The following is a 25,261-nucleotide window of genomic DNA, read 5'->3' on the forward strand; positions in this document are numbered from 1 at the left end:
TTGTTTTTCCAGAGAAAAAACAAAAGCCCATGAAACACACTGAATATGAAGACGTGCAGCTGCGCGCTACTACTCAAATGCTTCCAAGCGTTCTTTAGTTGACGCACGGCTGCATTCGTTCATTGCCGCATAGTACAGGGCTTCACGTTCTTTGATGGACGTGGCATGAAAACTCGTCGCTGACGCGTCCATCAAAGAGTGTTTTGTTGACTCGCTGCTGGCACCCCCGTGTACGAAGCCATCTGTCCCTGCCTGTTTTGCATCGTGTCATGGCACAAAAGCGTTTAAACATGCCAATACTCTTTGGCTCATGTTATTTGAGCCATGTTTAAAGAGGAAGAACCAAAAAAACATCATAGACTACTTCAAGAAATAAAGAAAAGCATCAAATTTGTTCGTTGTGTTGCAGTTTGTTAAAGGACCACTGACAGCCAAATTCTTGTTTCTGACTCTTATGCTTTAATGGGTAGGTCTGTGTCTGATAATCATGAAACTGAATTGTAAATCGTATAACAATGTACAATTAGTTCTAGCATTGTTAATGATGATCACTTTTGGCATCGCTTCAAAATGCCTGCCCAAAACGTAAGAAACTAGCGCCCCATCATGGTGGAATGCCATAAGATCACGTGTGCTCGAACTTCGGTGACGTTAAGAGTGTGCTTTTTGAATCGGGGCCCCACATGTGGCAAGGAATGAAACGGTGTGGTTCCTGTGGTGTGACACACCAGGCATGTTCTCCTGCTGCGATTTATGTCTACCATAGAAAACTTGCCATCAAACTATGAGCAACACACTCGCCTGCCCAGTCCCTTCCGTTAAACAATCCCTCGCTACACTACTTAAAAGGCCCCTCACCAGGTCTGGCCATTTTGAGCTCACGAATGTGTCTCCCAAGAGTTACATCACTACGCGCCGTGGAAAAAGCTCAAATTTTAAACTGAATGTAGTCTGCCCTTCTCCTCGCGGGATTCGCGCTCAAAGATGGGGCGATGACGTATGACACTGAGTGTGATGTAGTTAAAGGTGCTACGTCGCACCAAAAAGAGCCTAGATGTCCTTTAAAGTGCTTACTTTAAAACCATATTCAAGAATGTTCAAAGCCACATTTGCCACTAATATTTAGTCGGAGGTACTTATGTGTGCTGGAGAATGAAAAAAACATCAATAACTTGAGTATGACATTTTGGTGCCAGTGGTCTTCTAATATCACCTTTTGGACAATCTGACCAAATGCAGCAGTCCCAAAAAAATAGAATGAAAGACAACTGCATTCGACCGTTTCAAATAGTGAATTCTCTAATTCAACACGGATCAAATAGCATAGACCATATGAATCAAAATTTTGAATATATGCACACCCATGTTTTTTTTGCAATGAAATACCTAGTGAAGAGCTCACTTTCCTACTTCTCTCCACATGCATTTTGGAAATTGAGAAGCTTATGTCTTGTAAGCCTCCACATCAAATTCAGATTATGTGACATCTCTCAGAAAGAATTCAGAGCAACTCACCTGCAAAGCACAACAACTTTCCTTGATGTCATAATACATAAGTGCAAGAACAGTACCTTAAATGTATGTGGCCCCACTTGTATGAAGGGTGGAACCCATTAGAATTAAATACCTGGTGTGGAGCAAAGGCACACTGTGCACAGGCACAGCCCAGGCCTCCTTGGTCCAGGGAACCAGGTCGTAAAACAGGAGGTCCCTGTCCGTGATTGCAACAAACACGGCACGCCACTGGGCTGTCACTGAATCTTCTCGTGTCTGCAGTCAGAATATATTCCATATAAATTGCCTGTCCACCATAAGTGAATACACGTTTCTCAAGAAACCTTCAGAAACTGCACACAAAACTAATGTAATTATATAATTGTTGAAGTTTAACATCCGAAAACCACGATATGATTATGAGGGACGCCATAGTGGACAGCTCCAGAAATTTCAACCACCTGGGGTTCTTTAAAGGAGTCCTGACACAAAAATTTTCGCCCAGCGTTTTTTTGCTGCAATGTGTTGCTGGGGGCCTGTTACTCATAACACGGCACATCGTTTGCTGCAGCGCGCGACAGATAATTAATTACAAGCTCCTCATTACCGACACAGCCTCAGTTTCGGTTTGACAGAGCTCCAAAAATGACAAGCCGCCGGGTGAGTGAAACGCTCGGCCACGTGAGCACACAGAACAGTGACGCATTTCCGCGCGGTCTGTCGTCGTCGGGCTCATCGTCGTTTGATGGCAACGATTTTCTTGCGGCGGGGATGGAAGGAATTTTCGATGTGGCGAATCACTTCAGGTTTGACCCGCTGGCGAGGAGCAATTCGTCGGGAAGCGCGTCAAAACAGAAATGGCGGCTACGACGTCATCATAACTTGTACCGGCTGCAACGGTTACGTAGGGGAAGTAGGAAGGTCACCTCGGGTCACCTCCGAGGGTGTCAATGCACTAGGTGCGGCCTATAATGCTGGATCGCGCTCGCGAACTTCAAAATTCATATAAAATACCTTCCAAGCTCTATTCGCTGTCGATATTTTGCAGATGGTACACGCACGTACACGGGAATCGATCCAGCAGGCTACCTCGGCCGCGAAATTTTGTGTCAGTACCCCTTTAACGTGTACCTAAACCTAAGTACATGGGCCTTATGCATTTCCATCGAAAATGTGGCCACCACACCCGGGATTCGATCCTGCGACCTTCGGGTCAGCAGCCAAGCACCATAACCACTACACCACCGTGGCAGGTTGCATACAAAACTGCTACTGGCAAGATTTCCCAGAAGCACCATGACAGCGTGCCCAAACACCAACTGCACTCGAGAACTGTAAAGAGCAATATGTCTGCCATAAATATTCAGAAATTTCAAACTCCACCAAATTTCTGAGATATTTAATAAAAAACCTTCAATTTATTTGTTAACTACTCCCGTTTAAAAAGTTGGATATAATATATTCTGGCATGCATGCACGTCACGTCATGGACGCAGCTTCTGAATGTACTGGTATTTTACGATGGTGGTTTTGATGACAAACATTTTGCGTCAATGTGAAAACGACTTGGCAGGAGTGTCTCTGTGCATGAATAACAAAACAACCTGCATGTGATGCTTTGATAGCATTAATGTGACATGCATGATAGCATTAATGTAACGTCGTGTCTAGACATGCTGGTGCTCTAACATGGTGGTTTCAGTGATGTCAGTGCAAGCCATCTACAAAATGACTCCAAAGTTGGAAAAGTTGCATTTGTATTATGTTTTATATCTTCAGATATCATCCAGAAGTGGTCCACCTAAAGATATAATGCCAAGAAATTGTTTCAGGAAGTTTAATGAGTAATTTTGGTTTTAGAGAAGAAAATATTTTTGAAGCTTGGTCCGTATGGCGTCGTCAAACACCTTAACACTGCATATCTTCACTGCAATACATGCGGGAAACTGGGCCACACGATGACAGCGCATGGTATGCATCCGGCAGATACGCCGAGCGCGCTGCCGGTCTGGGTCATTTCGAGCGAAGCCGAGTTCTCACCTTCTCGGAGAGCCAGCCCATGTGCTGAAGCTGCGCCTGGTCGAGCACATCGCGCAGCAGGTGTGCGGCCTCGACCACGGCCTGTGCCATGACGCGCGTCAGTGCCGCATGCAGCGCGTTGAACCAGGCGGAGCACTGGGCCGCGTCGGCGCAACGAAGTAGGCACACGCTGCGCCTGTCAGGCGAATGGAGTTCAAGCACACGCGGCTCCGGCACGGTGAGCGAGCGCGCCAGCTGACACAGCAGCAATGGCACGCGCCGGCAGTCGGGTCGACCCTGCGGGTGCGACGTCGCGGTTCCCCTGGACAGCAGGCCGCCTGGTGCAAAGTCCCAGCCCATCTCCGCCAGCACGGACGCTTTGCGGAAGTAGGGCGTCACCTCGCGCAGGTATTTCACTGCACACAGAGAGACAGCTCTCAGATGTTTGGACGCGGAAGCAATCGTTGGGATCAGCTACTGGGGGAAGCAACACATCATCTTTGACATTCGTTAATTGTGAAGTGCTAAAGTGCATGTAATTAACGCAACAAGCCCGTGTCGCAGAAATTCCGGTGTCGGCGGCGTTTTGTGAGCGAAAAATGCAAAGAACAACATTCAGGGATTCGAATCCAGGCATTACGCGTGACATTCAGGTGTTCTACCACGTAGCCACGACAGTGCTTGAAACTGCTTCGGAAAAAAAATAAATAAATAAAAAAAATCCCTGCACAGGCGTTTAGAATCGCACCAATCGTCACACCATGCGAATTGCGTAACGAGTGAGTGGTTTCGTGGTAGCACAGCTCGCCTGGGCTCTGACCCGGAGGTACAGCTTGCGCTCCTGGGTCACGTCAGGCAGGCGGCAGTAGCCAGTGCAGCCCTGGACTTGGGGCCCCACCTATCGAACTCATGACCCCTTATCCCAAACGCTTGCGAATAAAGTTCTTTGAATTACCAACTAGCTCAGCTCTCTGTCATTCTAAAAAACAGCCCAGTGGTCGCGTACGGACGTTCCTTTTTTCGCAGCCCGTCCGCTAAAGTAAAAAGCGAAGCGTGGCATGAGAACGAGAAGGCGAAGATCAAGCGTCCTCCAAGGTTTATGGCATTCTTCTGGCGGACCGCGCCCGCACACAAAAGACGCGTAGAATAACAATTTTAGGCTTACCGATTAACTCGAACAATCTAGCGTTCTTGCGTAAAAAAAAAAATGTACATATGGCATAAAAGTAAACATAAACGTGTATGATGATTTCGCCGACATGGCAGAATGACGTGTTGCTTCAACAAGACCACTTGCATAAGAAACGAACGTCATGCCAGTTTATTTTACTTTCGAAACAACGAGGTTTCTTCTTACGAATAACTTGAAGCAGCGGGGAAAAAAAAAACAAAAAAAAAACGAGCTTTCTTCTGTACTAAACGATTTCATTTTGAGACCGCCGTTGATGAGATAATACGTCATGCGCAAGAGAAACACTGGGATCTTTGAGTGTACACGTCTCTTATTTGCTCAATGTAGCCAGTAATAATATATAAATTCACCATAGCAACATTCACTATACCAGACCTACCATAGTCACAGCTTCGCTGGCTTCTATCTTCACAATAGTGCAATGGCTCTCAATTTTTTCTTGCTCGCACTTAAAATTTTTAATGGTCGCCTTGAGCCTTTGAATGCTGAAGGCCTACTCGAGCGTTCTATAATAATAATTACGTCCCAAAACCACGATATGATTATGAGAGACGCCACAGTTGCGTTGTGTCCGCCCCTCTGCCACGCGTCACTCAGCCCGCAATGACACGCTCGGGAGATCTCAAAAGTTTTCTTTGGCGCCCCGACGGCAACTTACCAAAATCAAGGAAACTAACCGAAATTTTTCATGCTTTAACTTTCCGGGTGATACTAAAAACTAAAATACTTGCACGCCTTCACAGCGACCACCAGTTGCCAAAATTAGCCGTTATACACACAAACACCCCACGAAAAAAATTCCTGGCTACGGCCCCGGAGGCGTAGCAGTGCTTATATGCGCTTTTCGGCCTGCCGATTGTGCCAGGATTCCAAAAGTGGTTGTCTTCTTTCTCCAAGACGACAGGACCGTCGGGGCTGATGCTCAAAAAGCTCGCGTACGGCACCACTGCGTTGTCCATTCACCTGCGTCTTTTTTACAGGAACGCAGCCGGACGAGGGATTTTTATCAGCGAAGCTGTTGCCTAAATTAGTGTGGCCTATCAGAAAACTATCGCCATCACGAACGGGTATGTGACATGTCACGTGGTTTATTCACGTACAAACGTGAAGGAACGAGGAGGAACGTCGAGGGTCCAAAATCCAAGCAAGCGCAAGCTCGGGTCGCGTGGCTACCACTCACGATGTGGCTTGCTTTCTTGGCTGCTTCGTTGTCGTCTGTACTGTTCACTACATTTGCCCCCGGTGAATAGCGTAGCCATCCTGGCGACCTAAGGCGTTGTCAGTATGGCGGAGTCATAATAGGGCTTGAGGCGACTCACGTGGACGATTTCCCTACCACGACGACGTAAGTCTTGGGACGGTGTCAAAGGCTCAACCTCATAATTGACTGGGGACGTACGAGTGAGAATGCGGTAGGGCCCATGATATCGGGCAAGTAATTTCGACGAAAGGCCAGGAGTGTTCGGTGGGATCCAAAGCCAAACCAGGGCACCTGTCGTAAAAATAGGGAGAGGTCGGTCGGTGTCGTGCCTTAGCTTCTGGCGGCCTTGGTCCTCGGTTGTCAGCGAACGGGCCAATCGTCGGCAATCTTCGGCGTATCTTGCAACGTCAGAAATTGCAGTGTACTCAGATGAGTAAGGCGTGTAGGGAAGCATAGTGTCAAGCGTGCATGATGGATCGCGTCCGTACAAGAGAAAGAAAGGCGAAAAACCTGTGGTCGCATGCGTAGCGGTGTTGTACGCGTACGTGACAAACGGAAGGACGGTGTCCCAATTGGTCTGGTCTGATGCGGTGTACATTGTCAGCATATCGCCGAGAGTGCGATTAAATCGTTCAGTGAGGCCATTCGTTTGCGGGTGATATGCGGTCGTCATGCGATGAATGATGTTGCACTGAGCGAGCAATGCTTGAATAGCGTCAGACAGAAAAACACGCCCTCTGTCGCTCAAAAGTTCACGGGGAGCACCATGGCGAAGGATGCGTAAGATGAAAAACGCAACTTCTCTTGCTGTTGCTGTGGGCAGGGCTGCAGTTTCCGCGTAACGTGTGAGGTGGTCTACGCCGACAATTATCCACCTATTTCCAGAAGAAGTCGAGGGAAGCGGTCCGTATAAGTCGATGCCGACGCGATCAAATGGACGCGCCAGACAAGGCAGAGGCTGAAGTGTACCGGCTGGGCGTTCAGGTGGAGCTTTACGGCGCTGACAAGCAGTGCAAGCACGTACGTACTGGCGCACAAAAGTATACATGCCCCGCCAGCAGTATCGCTGACGCAGGCGGTTGTAGGTCTTGAGAGCGCCGGCGTGAGCACTTTGCGGGTCGTTGTGGAAAGCAGTACAGATTTCCGTGCGCATGTGGCGTGGTATCACTAGCAGCCACCTCCGACCGTCAGACGCGTAATTCCGCCGATAGAGGAGGTCGTCTCGAATAGTGAAATGCGTGGCTTGACGACGGATAGTTCTTGAGGCTGGATGTGCTAATGGGTCAGTCAGAAAGTCGAGAAGATGGGAAATCCACGCATCCTTGCGTTGCTCCAACGGCATGTCTGCGAAGTCAATTGGCGTCAAGACAGCTGAAGAAGCTGACGACGAAGCTGTGTCAGCCGGTAGCGGCGAGCGGGAAAGGGCATCTCAGCGTCCGAGTGTTTGCGGCCGGATCGGTACACAACACGAATGTCGTATTCCTGTAGGCGAAGCGCCCAACGACCGAGGCGTCCCGACGGATCCTTCAGCGATGACAGCCAACATAGGGCATGGTGGTTCGTCACTACTTCGAAAGGGCGGCCATAAAGGTACGGGCGGAACTTGGCCAAAGCCCAGATAATGGCGAGGCACTCTTTCTCTGTGACAGAATAATTACACTCGGCTTTCTTGAGGGTTCGACTCGCGTAAGCAACGACGTATTCTTCATATCCTTGTTTTTGTTGAGCCAGTACTGCGCCAAGACCGACCCCGCTGGCGTCGGTATGGATCTCCGTAGGCGCATTAGGATCAAAGTGACGAAGTATCGGAGGCGACGTTAATAAGCGCCGTAGCGTCATAAAAGACTCGTCACACTCCTGTGACCAAGCAGACAGGCCGTTGGAGGCTGTCAGTAGATTGGTAAGAGGCGCGATGATAGAAGCGAAGTCGCGCACAAATCGACGAAAATACGAGCACAGCCCAATAAAACTTCGAAGCGTCTTCATAGAGTTGGGCTTCGGATATTCGGCCACGGCGCGGAGTTTCGCGGGGTCCGGGAGAACGCCTTCCTTGCAGACGACGTGGCCTAGTATTGTGAGCTGGCGCGCCGCAAAATGGCACTTCTTGATGCTAAGTTGAAGGCCAGCAGAGGTGAGACACGTGAGAATTGCACGAAGGCGAGTAAGGTGAGTCGGAAAATCGCGAGAAAAAACGACAATGTCGTCAAGGTAGCAGAGGCAGGTATTCCACTTGTAGCCGCGAATATATATATGTTGTCCATCATCCGTTCGAAGGTAGCTGGGGCGTTGCAGAGTCCGAACGGCATGACGTTAAACTCATACAGCCCGTCAGGAGTGACGAATGCAGTCTTCGATCGGTCAGGGTCGGCCATCGGAACTTGCCAATAACCCGAGCGTAAATCCAACGACGAGAAATATTCTGCTCCTTGCAAGCAATCGAGAGCATCGTCGATGCGTCAACGGGTATACATCCTTCCGAGTTATTTTATTGAGGCGGCGGTAGTCGACACAGAATCTAATTGATCCACCCTTTTTGCGCACAAGCACAACAGGGGACGACCAGGGGTTCTGGGATGGCTGGATGACGCCGCGCTTGAGCATATCGTCGACTTGTTCGTTGATAATAGCCGCTCTTCCGCTGAAACTCGATATGGTCGTTGGCGTAAGGGAGCATTACCACCGGTGTCAATGTGGTGCGTGATGCTCGTTGTACGCCCCTATGATGGTTGAGCGCAATCAAAGGAAGAGCGGAACTCTCGAAGAAGGGCTAAGAGTTCGCGTCGATGTGTCGGCGATAGATCAGCGGCAACGGAAGGGTGGAAAATGTCTGGAGCGGAAGAAGTGGCAACAGGTGGTGTTATGGCATTCAGCTGGAGGTCGGGTTGGTTTGCAGCAAACTCCAGAGAACGCAGCAGGTCAACGTCTTGTATGTTGCCCAAACATTCCCCGCGAAGTAATGTAACTGAGGATGTCAGTGAGTTCGCAACCAGCATAATTGTAGCACCCGATTCAACGGCGAGTACGGCAAACGGTAGTCGCAAGCCGCGGCGGCGGAGAAATAGCTCGGACGGGACGAACAGAACAGTTCCGTCTGGAGCGGCTTTACAGGTCAGGGCTACCAGGGTGGACGTTGTCGGGGCTATATCTGTGTCCGCAGCAACGAAAAGTTTGTAAGCGTCGGGAAGGGGATCCACCGAAAGAGCAGTTTGCAGCGGCGTAAGGGCGACTTCTGCACGGGAGCAGTCTATGAGGGCACGATGACGCGAAAGGAAGTCCCAGCCGAGAATAACGTCGTGGGAGCATGACGCTAGCACGAAAAACTCGATGACGTACAGTTCGCCTTGAATAATGACACGCGCGGTGCACACAGCAGAAGGTGCTATGTACTGTGAGCTGGCCGTGCGGAGCATTAGTCCCGAGAGCGACGTTGTCACCTTTTTTAACTTGCGGCATAGGTTCTCGCATATTACGGAAACGGCGGCTCCTGTGTCAATAAGCGCTTGTGCGGCGGTCCCTTCAACATTGACGTCGATAACGTTTTGCGGCGAAAAAGATGGAGGCCTTGAGCAGTTCGACTCGCATGCAGCTCTTGCCTCCGGAACTGCAGCGATCAGTTTCCCTCTTCCGTAGTAGGTCGGCGACGCATTGGTGACAGGGAGCGTCGTCGAGGGGATGGTGATCGGTGGTTGGCGTAGGGTCGTTGATCGTCAAGGGTGTACCTTGGTGGCGCCCTTGACGACGATGCAACAGGCCTGCCCACGGCGTCAAATGGAGGACATTGGCGACAGTAGCGGGCGACGTGTCCAGCGATACCACAGGCGAAGCAGATGGGCCTATTGTCTGTCGTTCTCCACGCGTCTGAGCGGCGGTAAAATGGAGTCGACGGTCTCGCGAAGGTATGCGACGCGGCGTTCGCGGTCGTCGGCAAGGGATGGGGTGCCATGGCAGGTCGAGAATAGGGCGTAGGCTGCTGCGGGCGAGCAGTGACGGCGGCAGGTAAGCGGTGCAGTGACGGGTGCTTGTTGGAGAATCGGTGGGAGGGCCTCCCCAACTTGGGTTCGAATGGTGTATTGTAGGTCCGGAGCCAAAGCCTGCGCAGGCTCGTGCGTGAGCGGCAGTAACGATAGCTGGCGCGCTACCTCCTCGCGGATGAAGTCCTTGATCGTGGACAGAAGTGGCTGCTGATCGGCAGGACGGGCAGCTAGCTGCAAGCTTGAGAGCGTGTCGGGCGTCGTGAGGGCAAATCACTCATCAATTGGGCAAATCCCACTACTCACCACTGGTCCACTGAGAGAGATAAAGAGAGAGACAATTTGAGAGAAATAATGGGAATAAAGACATAAAAAGATAGAAAGACGGAGAAAGATATAGAAAAAGAAAGAAAGAGAAACACAAAGAGAGAGAGAGAGAGAAGTAGAAAGAGATAGAAAAAAAGATTAAGAGACAAAGAGAAAGAAAGAGAAAAAAGCAGAGATAAAGAAAGGTGCGAACGCTCGGTTCTGGAGTTTGGACATCCGTGTCGTGACTAACCTAGCTGAATCCTAGCAACAACCTAGAAGCAACCAGATTGTAGACTTCAGAATCGTCGAGTTTCGCTGTTTCAAGCCTTGCGCGACTTAGTGCAAGCTTCGCCAGTTTTTTTAGAGCGACGTCAAGCCCAGCTAAATTTTCGTTGGTGTCTTCCCTTCTTTTTTAATTCAACTAACCAAAATTACTGCACACTCGAAAGCCGAACCTTTTCACTTAAATAGTATTTGACATACTGCTTTCAGCGACCTGTTAGCTTTATACGGCAACGGCGAACCCCACTAAAGACGCCCATGCAGAGTGCCCGCGCAACCATTATACTTTTTCTAGCTTGTACGAACTATGAAGACGGTTCCCATCTGCAGGTACCACACCTCCCTCGCATCGGTCAGCGTGCAGTTTGTATCGCCCATCTAGACGGGCGTGCGCGTGCTGACAGGACAGCGGCCGATGGATCACAGCTGGGCGATCACATGTTGGCCGGATGGGCGCTCGCACGCACAGTTCCCTTATTTAGCCCGCGGCAATCCATAACGGCTAGGAGTGATCCACTTGCGAACCCGATGGGCCGCACATCGCTGGGCAACGCTCGTGGTGGTCACGTCACAAGCTGGAACATGTGCCGCTCCCACAGTGACGTTCTGTCGTACTAACAACGTATCTGACAACTGCCCGTGCACCACGGCCCTTGGTGGCAACTCATCTGGTGTTAAGTGCCTCTCGTGTTTCATGACGATGCTAAGAATTGGCAGAACTGGTTGAAGCCAGTGGCGCAGCCAGAATTTTTTTTTTTTTTTTGGTGGTGGGGGGAGTGGTCAACCATACTATATGTATGAAATCACGGCGCACGTAACGACCAGTACACAGAAAGGGAACACACGACAGCGTTGTTGTGTGTTCCCTTTCTTTGTCCTGGTCGTAAGCGTGCGTTGTTTGATACATAATGCTTCACCAACAAGCCCAAGTTCGCACTAATGCATACTTTATGTCTGTTCGCGCGTGTTTGTATGTGTGCATGTATATCCAAAATTAAGCTTTATGGCTTTCTTAAAATTCAGCACTGGGAGGTACGTGAAACAACCTTTGCAGATAAGTTTTTTTTATCCGGGGGGACACAAAGTGAGGCAATAATTATAGCTGTCAGCCGCCCATTTAACTAAGATTCAATAATGAACGTTTTAACGAGTGCAGCACGCGGGGATGTTTGTATTGAAAAGTTGGAGGCAGTCGCGTTTCTACACAGTTCCACTTGGAAGAATTCTTCTAGCATGTTTGTACCCTGAGATATCCCGCTGCAAAGTTTAATTGCGGTTTCCATGATTACGCATGCAAGACAGTGAGCACTGGCGCAAAGCTCCGCCCTGGTGTGCTGCGGCAGTTGCGTGCGGCGTTTAATCTGACAACGCGTCGAAGGCATAGGCAAAGATGGTAACGGTTACTCTTTTTCTGCCGGCTGGCAATAGCAAGCAATGACTGCTCGTCAGATCAAAGAGGAACATTGTGCCGATCCCCACCATTTTGCATGCGTAATCATGCAAACTGCAATTAAACTTTTCAGCGGGATATCTCGGGGCGCAGGCAAGCTAGAAGAATTCTTCCAAGTGGAACTGCGCAGAAACGCGACTGCCTCCAACTTTTCAGCCCACTTGCGGCACTCATTAAAAAGTTCATTATTCAATCTGAGTTAACTGGGCGTTTGACAGCGATGATTCTGTCTCACTTTGTATCCCCCTGGATACATAACCTACTTGCAAAGGTGGTTTTCACATTTTTCCCCATGCTGAATTTTAACAAAGCCATAAAGCTTAACTTTGAACTGCTTTGAACACACGGTATATACACATGCCACACTGAAAATTTCCGGGAGGGAGCGGGCTGTTTTATGCTTCACAGAGAAAGAAAAGGAATTGATACTGCGGCTTTCTTGCGCACAGCTCGAAAGAAACAGATAAACACCACACGCAAAGGTAAGGCGCTCCGCTGTCGCAAATGAAATGATTTGCCGTTTTTCACGAAAAAATACGGCCACGGCGTGCCTTCATTTGAATTTTCACTTCCTTGTCACGGGTGGTACCGGTCTGACGTAACAGAGAGGCCGCGTTTTCTGTGCGCCGAGCGCGATCAGTTTCGATTTCCACCTTAAAGGGACCCTGAAACGGTTCTGGCGATTTTGTACGAACACATTGGGCCGGTAGAGCAAGTCCTAAGGATCATTTACAGACCAATTTAAGCTCTGTGCGTAAACTGTGTAATTTATTACAAGGCTTTAAAGCTGCGAATCGCCACCGATCACAGCGGCTCGGCCAAACGCGTTTTCAAACCGCCCATTTCCAGTGCGCGTCGTCTTAGAAGCGCGACGTCACGCAGGCGCCTGATCTGATTGGATATGTCCAGTCCAGTCCACTTCACGGAACCTCCTGTGGGCGGCTAGCGTCGTCTGCCTGTGTTACAACGTGCTCAGTGTTGACGTGATCTGAGCGACAGTGTTTATCTTGAGGTTTCTTTCCTTGGACACAATGAATTGCCCTAGCCGTGTTGTGTACCAAATATCTAGCAATTGGTGACTTGTAAAGCTGCGACATCGTGCAATGTTTGTGAGGCATCTGGCGAGCGGAATCCCTTCAGCTCGTCGCTGCAATGAGCGTCGCGCTCTCGCTATCCGTTCAACGCCACGATCCACGCGTCTGCGGCTGTAGCTTCACTCCTGAAGACACAACCACATTGCCCGAGTTTACGCTTATCGGTGATCGTTCTCGAATTCTTTTTGTTTGTCCGCATGCTTTTGCAGGTTGTCGCCGTACAGGACAATAAAATAAGATCGGCTGGTAGTATGGCGGCACCTGTCGGAGCAGATATCAACCGCTCCGCGAGCTTCGTCTTTGTTGCCAGACGGCGTGCTGCCGGGCACACTGGGCCTCCGAGATTGCGCGCAACCTGTCGGCGCGCAATATCGGAAGCTATGACTGGGCGAAGCTCAAACCATCGAGTGCTCTCATGAGAGCGCTACGATCGCCGGCGTGTCTGTGAGTCGAGGGTGCAATGCAATGGTGAGGAGGAGGGTATAGATGTAACTGTCCGTAGCGGCCTTGGTACACGGTGCGTCGCTTAATTTCTGGTGCGAATGATTTGGGGATGCTCTTGCCTAAACGCCGACAAAACTTCAAAAAACCGTTTCAGGGTCCCTTTAAAATTCGATGAAAAATATTTCGAATGACATGCAACTTTCGTGATTTCTAAAAAATGGTTATGTCATAAATTGGCACACACTACAACTTTCTTATATAAGCAACTGTCTTCAAGTCAATAATTAAAATGTTAATGAGTTTTTGTTAATTAGACTCGTCAGCGTGATTTCAGCTGCGGCAAGGTATTTCTACCTCGACACAGAGTACGTGTGCGGAAACGACTGGAGCGTGACAGTCACATAATTTTAATAAAACATCTGTATTGTCAAGAAAAAACACCCAGTATATGAATATAACAGTGAGTCAAAGCTTTCTGATCCGATTCTATGCAAGTGACGTAGCCGATGCATGCAGCCGCTTATGATGTCTACCCTCTGTGTTTTGTTGTTGTTGTTTTTTTTTTTCGTAATAAAGTCAGTTGATGTTTAGCGCACGCCCTGTGCACTTTATTCCTCTTTTCTCAAGATTTAATTTTTCCTTCTTTGCGCTAAAAATGTTCAACGGGCAACTGCTGCTAACTGCGGTGGCGCCATCTCTACGACACTAGACAGATGGACAGAACGATGGCTGGGAAGTGCCGTCGCCCAGTACCGCCACACTTCGTGTTCTAACTTTCCGATGTTACAAAAATGTCCAATTCGTTATACGATGTACATATATGCGCCGATTTTTACAGTGGAACGTGATAGGCCTGAGGTCACGCATCTATTTCATCCGTGAGTATGTATACTCACAAATCGGATTCCCATTACTGCTATTTGCGAAGCCAACGTAGAAAGTTCTATCAAACTGTCAAGATCAGTTTTTCTTTTCGACGTGCAAAGAATGCAGCAATGGCATTTAATTTGGGAGGGATTTTGCGCATTCTCACCACTTCTTCCTACCTTTCATTTCCTTGATCCCCTTCCCCCAGTGTAAGATATATCAAACCGGACGCGCGCCTGGTTGACCTTCCTTCCCCTACTCCGCCACAATACGCTTCCAATGCTGCCTGTGGAAATGTCTTCTTTCTTCTATTACCGACATTTGCAATGTTCTAACTTTCCAGCGTCACATGCTGTGCAATTATCAAATTATTTTGCGATAACAATGTGTTACACTACAGACACGGTTTTGCCGGGGAGCCCACCAAAAAATGCTTACGCATTAAAATAATTTGGCAGTTCCCGCCGAAGGGCGAAGCAGTGACAGCGATAGCGAGGTTCATCGTTCAGCTTGAACGCAGATACGTATACGACTGTGCTCGAGTGGTACATGCACCCCAGTTGGTTCGTCAAAATTTCCGGCACCCTTAAATATTTTCGTACAGCCCGGTGGAGTCCTTGATGGCATTGCGCAGGCTCCACTGAGCTGGCTGTAGAGAACCGTGACAGTGAAATCCCATAACTCAGATTGCGAGTACTAACACTCTTTTGGCAATTTTTTAATTGACTATGATGATTTAAAATATGTGAATAAAATGTTTTACGGCTGTTCTTTGCGCGCAGCAATTCGCTAAAATTCTTATGAATAGTTCAGTGACGACCACGAGACCTGGCCTGAGAAACTTTGGATTAGCGTATCTGTTGAGGGTGAGCAGGGAAGTACGAAGGGGAGGGTAGAGCAAAGCATACAGTACAACAAGGAGTGGGAAAGGGAAGTGAGGGCTAGGAGGAGGAAAATGGGGAGGGGAGAGGGCGCCACTGCACCACAAACGAAGGTTTCCTTTCCTGCCACGGACGCCGAGCAGGACGCACGTTTGGAACGCCAGCGTGCGAGCGTCGCTGCTTCCTACAGCTTTCACGTCGAGTGCAGCTGCACACAACTGTAGCGGCGGAGCTGTTTAAGCCGGCTGTAATCTGTCCAATGCGAACAAAAAACCTCGGGCAAGCCCCACTACCGAGTACAGCAGGTGCGAGTGTTAAACGAAAACGTGAGAGAGAGAGGGGGAAGAGAGAAATAAAGGGAATAAAGACACAGGGAGATAGAAAGAAACAAGACACGAGGAAAAAGAAGAAAAAAAAAAGAAATAGGAAGCGTTATGTAGAAAGAAAAAGGGATAGATACAGAAAGGGAGGAAAGAGAAAGATAGGAAGAGCGATAACGAGAGAAAGAGAGAGAGAAAGGAAAATAGAAAGAAACAGATACATAAAACAGAGAGAAAGCTTTGAAAGAAATAGAACAGGAAAGAAAGAGAAAAACAAAGACAAACAGGGAAGGCCGCCCAGCTCCGCTCTCCCTTCAGGCTTGGCACCACTAGCGCGAGAAGTTGCCTTTTTTTTTTCTCTTGCGTCCCACTTTGACTGGCGTCTATTTCCGCTCCACTGAACTACTGGCTCGTATGACATGACCGAAAAAAAAAAAAAAAACGACAGGAGTGAGAGGAAGATGGAAGCTCGCGATGAAAAATTCGTAAAAAGGGTTTGTGTGCTGGAGCCGACGTCTCGACAAGCGGACTGGTCTTCTTCAAGGCCGCAACCGAAAACGAAATTTTTCTTAGTTTCATTACCTCTGCTGCGAAAGATCATTCAGGATTCATCTCTCTTATGACCATGATATCTGTTTGTTCGGCAGTCCATGGGATTAACAAAACTCTTCACCAGCTCGAAAGAATCTATAGCTTTCTTTAACACGAAAGTGTTTTATGCTGGGATCCACCAAGTCTTCAGTGACATATTTCCGTCACGGAAATGACGTCGAAAAAATTTACACGATCAGATGGCAAAGAAAAAAAAGTCACAATTTCGCCGCAAGGGCGAAGCAATGAATGCGATAGCAAGAAATTAATCCTATACGAAGTGAGGCTCGCCAATGGATACTCAGCGTTCCTGCTGCAAAGGCGGCCGAAGCAGCGAAGGAAACTAGCGTGCTTCAAGTGTCGAGCTGTGACACTTGATAGTTCGCGCTCATCTTCTGTTTGTTCGTTTAGCGGCGTCCCTTCAGCTCGAGTGACTTTCGTACGCTCGGTAACATGAGCGCGGACATCACGGTGAAAGCGTGAAACATTCCTCTTCCCCTCACCGCGAGAAAACCGCGCGAGCAGACAACGGAAGGGCAATGTTCTCGCTGCGCAAATATAAGAAGCGAGCGAGCTCGACGACGACTTTTAAATGCGCCCGTCGCGCTGCTAGCGCCATCTCGCTGGTAATGAAGAAACGCTTATTATCGCCTGCCGTGTCTGAGTCCGTCCAGCGGTAAAGGGTATGTATATAACGCTCGCCGTTAGCTACGTGGAAGATCTGCGTTTCGTGGCGTAGTGGATAGCGCCACTCGCTGCGGAGCAAGAGGTCCCTGGTTCGATTCCGCGCTTCGGAAGCATTTTTCTGAATTATTTTTCTTTGGGGCTTTTATATATATATACATACTTATACATATACGGTGCATGACGGCGGCGACGGCGACGGCAAAATACAGCCGAGACTGTCCATATAATTGCTATCGCAATAAAAAAAGGTACCGTCAACGGGCATCGAACCCATGACCGCTCGGTCCGCAACAACAGATGCCGGGCACGCTATCCACTGCGCCACGGTCACAGACTCTGGAGGCTTTACAAACGCGCCTTTTATATCTACCACTCTACCGGTCGGCTGGGTGGCGTTGACCTCTGGGAGTGGTAAGGTAAAGTAATTCGTCATTGCTGTGGCCTCCGCGACTAGCATCTGCACCGCGTTACGCGTCCGTCCCATTCGGCGCGTTTTCAATAGAAGCTGAATTTTGTCACTGCCTTAACACACCGCGAGGGGGGGGGGGGGGGGGCGACCTTTGCCCAAGCGTCGTAAAAGCGTCGGCTTCGCTCATAGCATCACGCTAATACAAACCAAAAATAGCTCTGCGACGCGCGCCTGCCTCAGCTGGCTGTAAAGGCCCGAACACACGTACGCGTTGCAGCGCGCTGCAACGCGTACGTGTGTTCGGGCCTTAACACCGCGTTCCACGCTCACGCGCCCGCCTCGAGAAAAATCGCGGCCGGGCTACCGGGGCGGCACGACGCGCTTTGCGTTTCCCTCTAGTCCGGCCGTGGTGTTGAATCACATTTTAACATGCCGCGGGATGGCGACCAAGTTCTACGTCCAATATGCGACGCTCTTCTGGCTATCACACCTCGTTCTCTGATTACGCTTTCACCGTTAACTACTACAGCTACCACAAGGGTTTGTTTAATCATTTAGCATGGACGTTAGTCGTCGGGATGGTGATGTACCACCAATCATCAAAGTGGGTGCATACACGTTAAACGGTGCCATTAGCTGTCAGACATCAATATACACTGCGCAAACTCTCATATCAATGTACAGTAAGCATTCAGTTACTTCTGTAAGGGCACGCTTTATTTTCTTGTTATTCCGATTCCTATGACGGAGGGACCAACCATGTTTTTTTTTTTGTTCTTTCACATTTAAGCAAGGTCCACGACTCGCACCCATATATTACCATGGGAACGAACAGTCCAGACGAATTTTAGTGTTGAGGCTGGCATAATTGTTCTTCATAATCTCCGAAAGGCATCAATTGCCCACTTTCCAGATACTATTCCTCGCTGTATTTCTTTAATAGAGCTACCGTCAGTGTCTCTTCTGGATCCCAGGACAACGTAGTGTTCTATACAATGTCTATTACGTCGTTATTCATCTGAATGCTCAGCGGCTTTGTGTTTAGAAAAAGACCACTCTTCCATTCGTTTATCTTCGGAATGAGTGCTACATTAACGTATATAGTGTCGTCTGCATATTGTAAGTTGTTTACTTTTGTTCCTCCAATTTTTCACTCCTATACCACGACGTAGAGTTCGCGTGCGAAGACGACAGGCGCCTGACTGTCATAATATTCTTGTAAATATATATATATATATATATATATATATATATATTGTCTAAAAAAACACACACACACACCCTATATATGCTTAGGAATTTTTTCTGGTCTCGATCAATGGTGTTACTGCTGGATGTACAAATTCCATTCCAGATCAGAGCACAGCTAATAATAATAATAATAATAATAATAATAATAATAATAATAATAATAATAATAATAATAATAATAATAATAATAACTTGCCTGCGGTCAGAAATAATCCAGTCCTCTAGTGCGGCGCTCCACGTAGCCCGGCAGTTTCTGGTCATTATAAGCACCACAATTTAATTTTATTGCGATAGCAATTATATGAAAGTCTCGGCTGGTTTTTGTCCGTCCCCGTCGCCGTCATTCACCGTATATGTATAAGTATGCATATATATATATAAGTCCCAAAGAAAAATAATTAAGAAAAATGCTTCCGACGCGCGGAATCGAACCAGGGACTTCTCGCTCAGCAGCCCGTGGCGCTAGCCACTACGCCACGAAACGCCGATCCTAACGGCGAGCGTTATGTACACACCCTTTACCGCTGGCCGGACTCAGAGACGGCAGGCGCTTATAAGCGCTTCTTCATTGCCAGCGAGATGGCGCGAGGAGCGCAACGAAGGCCACTTCGCTCGCTGCAGCGGCCGCGTTTGCGAAAGGAGCGCGCTGTTCAAACAGAAATAAGTAACTGTGACAGTTAGTTCGCGCTCGTCCTGTGTGTACCTGTTCGTTCGTTTCGTGCGTCCCGCTTTATGTTTCAGCAGTTCACTTCAAGTGTCGAGCTGTGACGCATGATAGTTCGCGCTCGTCCTGTGTGCGTTCTTTTCGTGCATCCTTTGGGCTCGAGCGACGCGCTGGCAATTTCGAGCTGCTTTCCGTTCTTCGCGTCACATTCCAATTTGTTGCTATCGCATTCACTGCTTCGCTGTTGCGGCGAAACTGAGTTTCTTTAAGTAGCAGGCCAGAGCATATACTATAATTCAGGCCGACCGCTTTGATTTTCTGTCATAAACTCTCCCTCTCTTCTTAAAGAGATAGAGTAAAGAAGCATAGGGCGCTAGATACATCCGCCTTATAAGTAAAACTTGCACTCTCTGCATCAACCTTAGCATCCATAATCAAACTGTGCAGCATGGCCTCGCTTTGGCCAGTATCTCGCAACAACTTACGAATCACCACTCGCCCTCTTCTCCCAGGTAATAGCTTCAATTCCGAGGCACCCAGGCACATTGTGAAGGCCACTGCGTATATGTGTACACGCTCGGCTTTCCAGTTCCCGTGCCAACTATCACTGATTGGCGTTATTGGAAACGTGCACCCACCAAGAAGTCAGGAGGTTCCGGAACTGACATCGGCTGACATCGATATACTTTTCCATAAAATACCTGTCTTGGACTTCCCTGGCCGTCTAAGGACAACGGCGACTGACTCGACACCGTTGCTTACGCGAGAATAAATTTAAAAAAATTACACCATCTCCCGCTAAAGGGGACCACGAGGCGATGCGAAGCCGGAGCACTTGCACGATCGCGTTCCGTTGGCGTTCGTTGGGCATGCTACCGACCTCGCGTCGTCGAACGCGAAGAGGGACGCTACGCGCGTCGTATCTTCCATCTAGCCTGGCCGTTAATTCTCACAGGGCGAGCGGGGAACGCGGTCGACAGGCGGGCGAGAGGGGGGCAGCGTAGGAGAGGAGAGAGAAGGGGAGGGGGCGCGCATGCGCTCGAGCTCATCGCGGCGTTGCGCAGGAGAGAATTTCGGCATGTCTAGCCCGCGTTTCAGAGGAAGAGTGAAAAGGGGGAGGGGAGAGGGGTATGGGAGAGGGGGAGGGAAATGGGAGAGGGTGAGTGGAGAGGAGGTGTGTGGAGAGGGTATGCGCATGCGCAGTAAGGGTGGTCACGCCGCACACCAGCGGATTGAGCTCGGCCTTAAGATACTTCGCATCTAAAAAAAAGGGGGGGGGGGGAGAGTTCGGCGTTGTCTGTACAACTCATGACAGTTTGCACCCTGAAGGCGTCCCTTTCGCCCCCCTCCCCTCTCCTACCCTCCTTCCTCTTTTTTTTTTTCATCGCGGCGCCTTTAAGCAGAATGGGCCCCGGAGTTTTATTATCATTATTTGTTATTCTGTGAGCCTACCCGCCACTGTGGTGAACTGGTTATGGTGCTCGACTGCTGGCCTTAAACGTCGCGGGATCGAATCCCGGCGGCGGCGGCCGCAGTTTTGATGGAGGCGAAAATGCTTGAGGCCCGTGTACTTAGGTTTAAATGCATGTTAAAAAAATTCGGCAGATCCCACGCACTGTGGGAATCGATGTAATGCGAAGCAGCCAGCAAAGAGCTGCATACATCGACTTGTTTGTCTTTGAGCCAAATGAAATCATTCATGCCATGGCATCTAGTCCACCATATATCGCATGTTTGCCATGCACGCATGCATGCACAATCTAGTGTACACCAAGCCAATGAAACGCATATTCTGGTATATAAATGCATGACCTGTCGTTTATGTTCATCACGCACTCGTGTCACGCCATACCAATTTTGGTATATATCACGTTAACAAAACCGCCGGAAGCGCACCATGACAGTGGCATGTAAATCATACCGTACATGACATGCATAACATGATTCGCATGTTAAGACCTCTCATTTATGTTCGTCATACAGTCACATCGCGCAATACCAATTTTGGTGTATATCAAAGTAGCGAAATGGCCGCGAATGCACCATGAGCGTGGCATGTAAGTCATGACATACATGGCATGCATGTCATAGTTTTCATGTTACCACCTGTTATTCATGTTCTTCATACAGTCACATCGCGCAATACCAGTTTTGGTGCATATCAATCTAGCGAAACGGCCACGAGTGTGCCATGAGCATGGCATGTAAATCATGTCGTACATTTCATGCATGTCATGATTATCATGGTACCACCTTTCATTTATGTTCGCCATACAGTGGCGTCACGCAATACCAATTTTGGTGTATACCAAGCTAGCGAAACCGCCGGGAATGCACAATGAGCGCGGCATGTAAATCATGACACATAACCTGCATGTCATGATTTCCATGTTACCAACTCTCATTTACGTTCGTCATGCAGTCGCGTCGCGCAATACCAATTTTGGTGTATGTCAAGCAAGCGAAACGGCACGAGTGCGTCATGAGCATGACATGTAAATCATGTCGTGCATGCCATGCATGTCATGATTTTTATGTTACCACGTCTCATTTACCTTCGTCATACAGTCGCTTTACGCAATACCAATTTTTGTGTACATCGAGCTAGCGAAGCGGCCGCGAATGCATCATGAGCGTGGCAATTAAATCATGACATACATGGCATGCATGTCATGGTTTTCGTCTTACCAACTGTCATTCATGTTGTTCATACAGTCACATCGCGCAATACCAATTCTGGTGTATATCAATCTACTGAAACTGCCGCTAGCGCATCATGAGCGTGTCATGTAAATCAGGTCGTACATGACTTGCATGTCATGATTTTCATGCTACCACGTCTCACTTACGTTCGTCATACAGTCGTGTCGCGTAACACCAATTTTGATGTATATCACGCAAGCGAAACGGACGCGAATGCACCATGAGCGTGGCATGTAAATCATGACATACATGTCATGGATGTCATGGTTTTCATGCTACCACCTGTTATTCATGTTCTTCATAAAGTCACATCGCACAGTACCAATTTTGGTGTATATCAATCTAGCGAAACGGCCGCGAGTGCGCCATGAGCGTGGCATGTAAATCATGTCATACATGACATGCATATCATGATTTTCATGTTACCACGTGACAGTTATGTTCGTCATACAGAAATGTCTCGTCATACCAGTTTTCGTATGCATCCCTTCATTTAAACGGCCGCGAGCGCCCCGAGACCATGTCATGTAAATCATGCTGCACATGACATGCGCGTCATGATTTGCATGTTAGGACATGTCATTATGTTCGTCATGAACTCTTGCTATGCCGGGCCAATTTTGGTATATATGAAATTAACGGAACGGCCGCAAGAGCCCAAAGGCCGTGGAATGTAAATCATGCTGTTCATGACATGCGTGTCATGATTTTCATGATATGACCTGTCATTTATGTTCGTAATACGGCCATGTTATGACACACCAATTTTGGTATACATCCGATTAACGAAACGGCCAGCAGAGCACAAAGTCGTAGGCGGCTAGATAGATAGATAGATAGATAGATAGATAGATAGATAGATAGATAGAAAGATAGAAAGATAGATAGATAGATAGATAGATAGATAGATAGATAGATAGATAGATAGATAGATAGATAGATAGATAGATAGATAGATAGATAGATAGATACGCTCAAAGTCGCAGAAGTTCGCTAAGAAATGCTTCGCATTTAAAGCACCAGATGGTCGAAATTTCCGGAGCCCTCTACTACGGTGTCCCTCATAATCATATCGTGGTTCTAGGACGTTAAACCCCAACAAATATGAATAATTCTCTCAGCCTATCCCGAAGCGAATGAATTGTACTAAAGCCGATACTGTGCAGGTGCCCCGTTACGCCGGAGATCCGCACCAATAATGAGGTCGAGCCCGTTTCTCGAATCGGAGGGAGGCACACACGATGTATGTAAAGGGAACTCCGTCGCACGTAACCACAGTGAACGCCAAGGTCGTGTAACCAGTGCGCAACGAAAATTAAGTTAGCGACTTTTACGGCGGCACCCTGCGTCAGGTAAGCAGTCGTTTCCGGAAAGGAGCGCAGACCATTAAACGCCGGGCGTCATCTTCAGCTCGGAGGACGCTCCTCCACGACTTCAATCGACCGGTTTTCATTACAGGAGCGAACATGCGCGAAGCATCCCGAGAGGCGCATTGCTTACGGCGTGAAGCCGTGCGCGGTGCGGGCGCAGTGGTTCTCGGATTTCGCGCTCGCCGCGAAACAACACAGCGGCACCAGCGCCAGAAATAGAATGCACAACGGCCTTAGTATCGCTATGCGGCTCGGCGCCTCAGGCAGTAGTGAACCGAGGAAACTCATTACGACCCGTATCAGAACACCGCGAGAGGTCGCGGAAGTTTACAACAGCGATTGCTTTGAGCGAACGATTTTCAGCAAGCCCGACACGCAGCGAAAAGTTGGAAGACCTTTAAAGACATGTATTTCAGCCATAAAAGAGCAAGCCAACGCAGCATACAGAGTGACGCGTTCAACGATTTTATCCGAGCTCGAGCGAAGGACACACTTCGGCTAAGTTGTTGGTATACGCCGGTGGGGCTCACCCTTGAAGAAACTAAACCAATTTGTAGACTTCGGGAGCGTAGCTCCCGAAGTCTACAAATTGGTTAAACGATATTAAACGATATTATGATGGTAGAACGCTGGACTGCCGCTGGAGCATATTTACACCTTCCACGTGTGTTGGGTGAACATCCTGGCATTAGTTCCCGGAGCTGAGCAGCAGGCGCATACCTTCTCCTGTTGTGAATATTTGCTCCGGTATGTTTTTGTCCTCGGGCAACCAGCTTGGGCCACTTCAAATTAGAGATGGGTCGCTCAGGAGCGAGCCGGCTCTTTTGAGCGGCTCTTTTTAAAGAGCGGGTGATCCGCGGCTCAGTAAAAGTGAGCGGCGGTTCTTTGGGAAAGGGGGAAAGCCGGTTCTCGCTCGTTCAGTGAGCCGTGCTGAACCGATCTGCTCAGATGCTCAGAGAGCCGTGGATGAGCGGTGAGCCGGTGAGCGCATGAGCCGGGCGGTACAGTGGTACAGTAGTGCATTGTCGGTACCCGGTTCTCTCTCGCTCAGTGAGCCGTGTTGAACCAACACCTCCTAGACAGGTGTTGGTTGAACCAACGCCACCACGGAGAATGCAAAAGAACCCAAGAGCGTGCGTACGCAGGCGGCTTGGGGTCCCCGGCACTAAAACTCTCTATTGGTTTCACTTTCGTTTACTGGCTGACGAGTGTTGGCCGCTGCGGGCAGACTCGCGCTACTTGCTCGCTGTGTGTAAAGCCCTGGCTTCAGCTGTGTGCGGTGCACGTGGCAGTTCATCGTGAGCTGGTGCAACTCGTCGAAGACCATCAGATGAACGTAGTTTACGTCCTGGTTTTAGTGTACCTTAAAATCCCGAGCAAGTACCCCCCTGCGGTGAAGGATAATCCGACAAGATTCGGAGGGGAGTGGGGCAGGGGCGTAGCCAAGGGGGGGGTTGGGGGGGTTCAAACCCCCCCTGAAGTTTTTCAATTTTGCTTGCGTATATAGGCACGAACACATACAAACGCACGCACGAACATACATAAAGTATGGTTGAACCCCCCCCCCCCCCCGAAAAAAATTTCTGGCTACGCCCCTGGAGTGGGGGCTCTTGCTGTGTTTGCTAGCCGGACATATGCGCAACTCTGCTGCCGTAGGGAGCATATACTCGTACAATCTATGCAATAGCTCTAGGCTTCCCGAGTCACGCGGAAGCACGTGGCACTGAATTGCGTCTCCCGAACATTTTGCAAAGGGGTGCATAAGCGAAGGGGGGGGGGGAGGGGGGAAGGGAGCGGAGGCATCCAGCAGCGACCAGCGCACGCCGCGAAATTCCAGGAGGGGGAGGGGGAAGGCAGCCTCCTTCTTGCCTCCTTTCCCTCCTAGTGTTTTCCCTTCCTCAGTTGATTTAGGTGAACCGTGAACCGGTGAGCCGTTCAAATGAGCCGGTTCACTTAAGTGAGCTGAGCCGTTCGGAGCCGCTCACTCAAGTGAGCCGCTTTGCCCATCTCTACTTCAAATAGCTAAGCGCGCTACCCCTTGTGTTGTCACAGATTTCACCTT

The 25,261-nt window shown here is 49.0% G+C and overlaps 1 protein-coding gene across 1 annotated transcript in view; it reads right to left on the bottom strand.

Moving 5' to 3' along the window:
- LOC119403141 (beta-1-syntrophin) overlaps positions 1-25,261 on the bottom strand; it is a 133,780-nt gene that overhangs the window by 16,633 nt on the left and 91,886 nt on the right. Inside the window, exons 2-3 of the mRNA XM_037670092.2 lie at positions 3,535-3,929; positions 1,628-1,770 (exon numbers count right to left, since the gene is read on the bottom strand). Coding sequence (XP_037526020.1) covers positions 1,628-1,770; positions 3,535-3,929 — 538 coding nt within the window. The remainder of the gene's footprint in view (positions 1-1,627; positions 1,771-3,534; positions 3,930-25,261) is intronic.

This window comes from Rhipicephalus sanguineus, chromosome 1 (genome assembly GCF_013339695.2).
Source record: "Rhipicephalus sanguineus isolate Rsan-2018 chromosome 1, BIME_Rsan_1.4, whole genome shotgun sequence".
In the NCBI taxonomy this organism is placed as follows: Eukaryota; Metazoa; Arthropoda; class Arachnida; order Ixodida; family Ixodidae; genus Rhipicephalus; species Rhipicephalus sanguineus.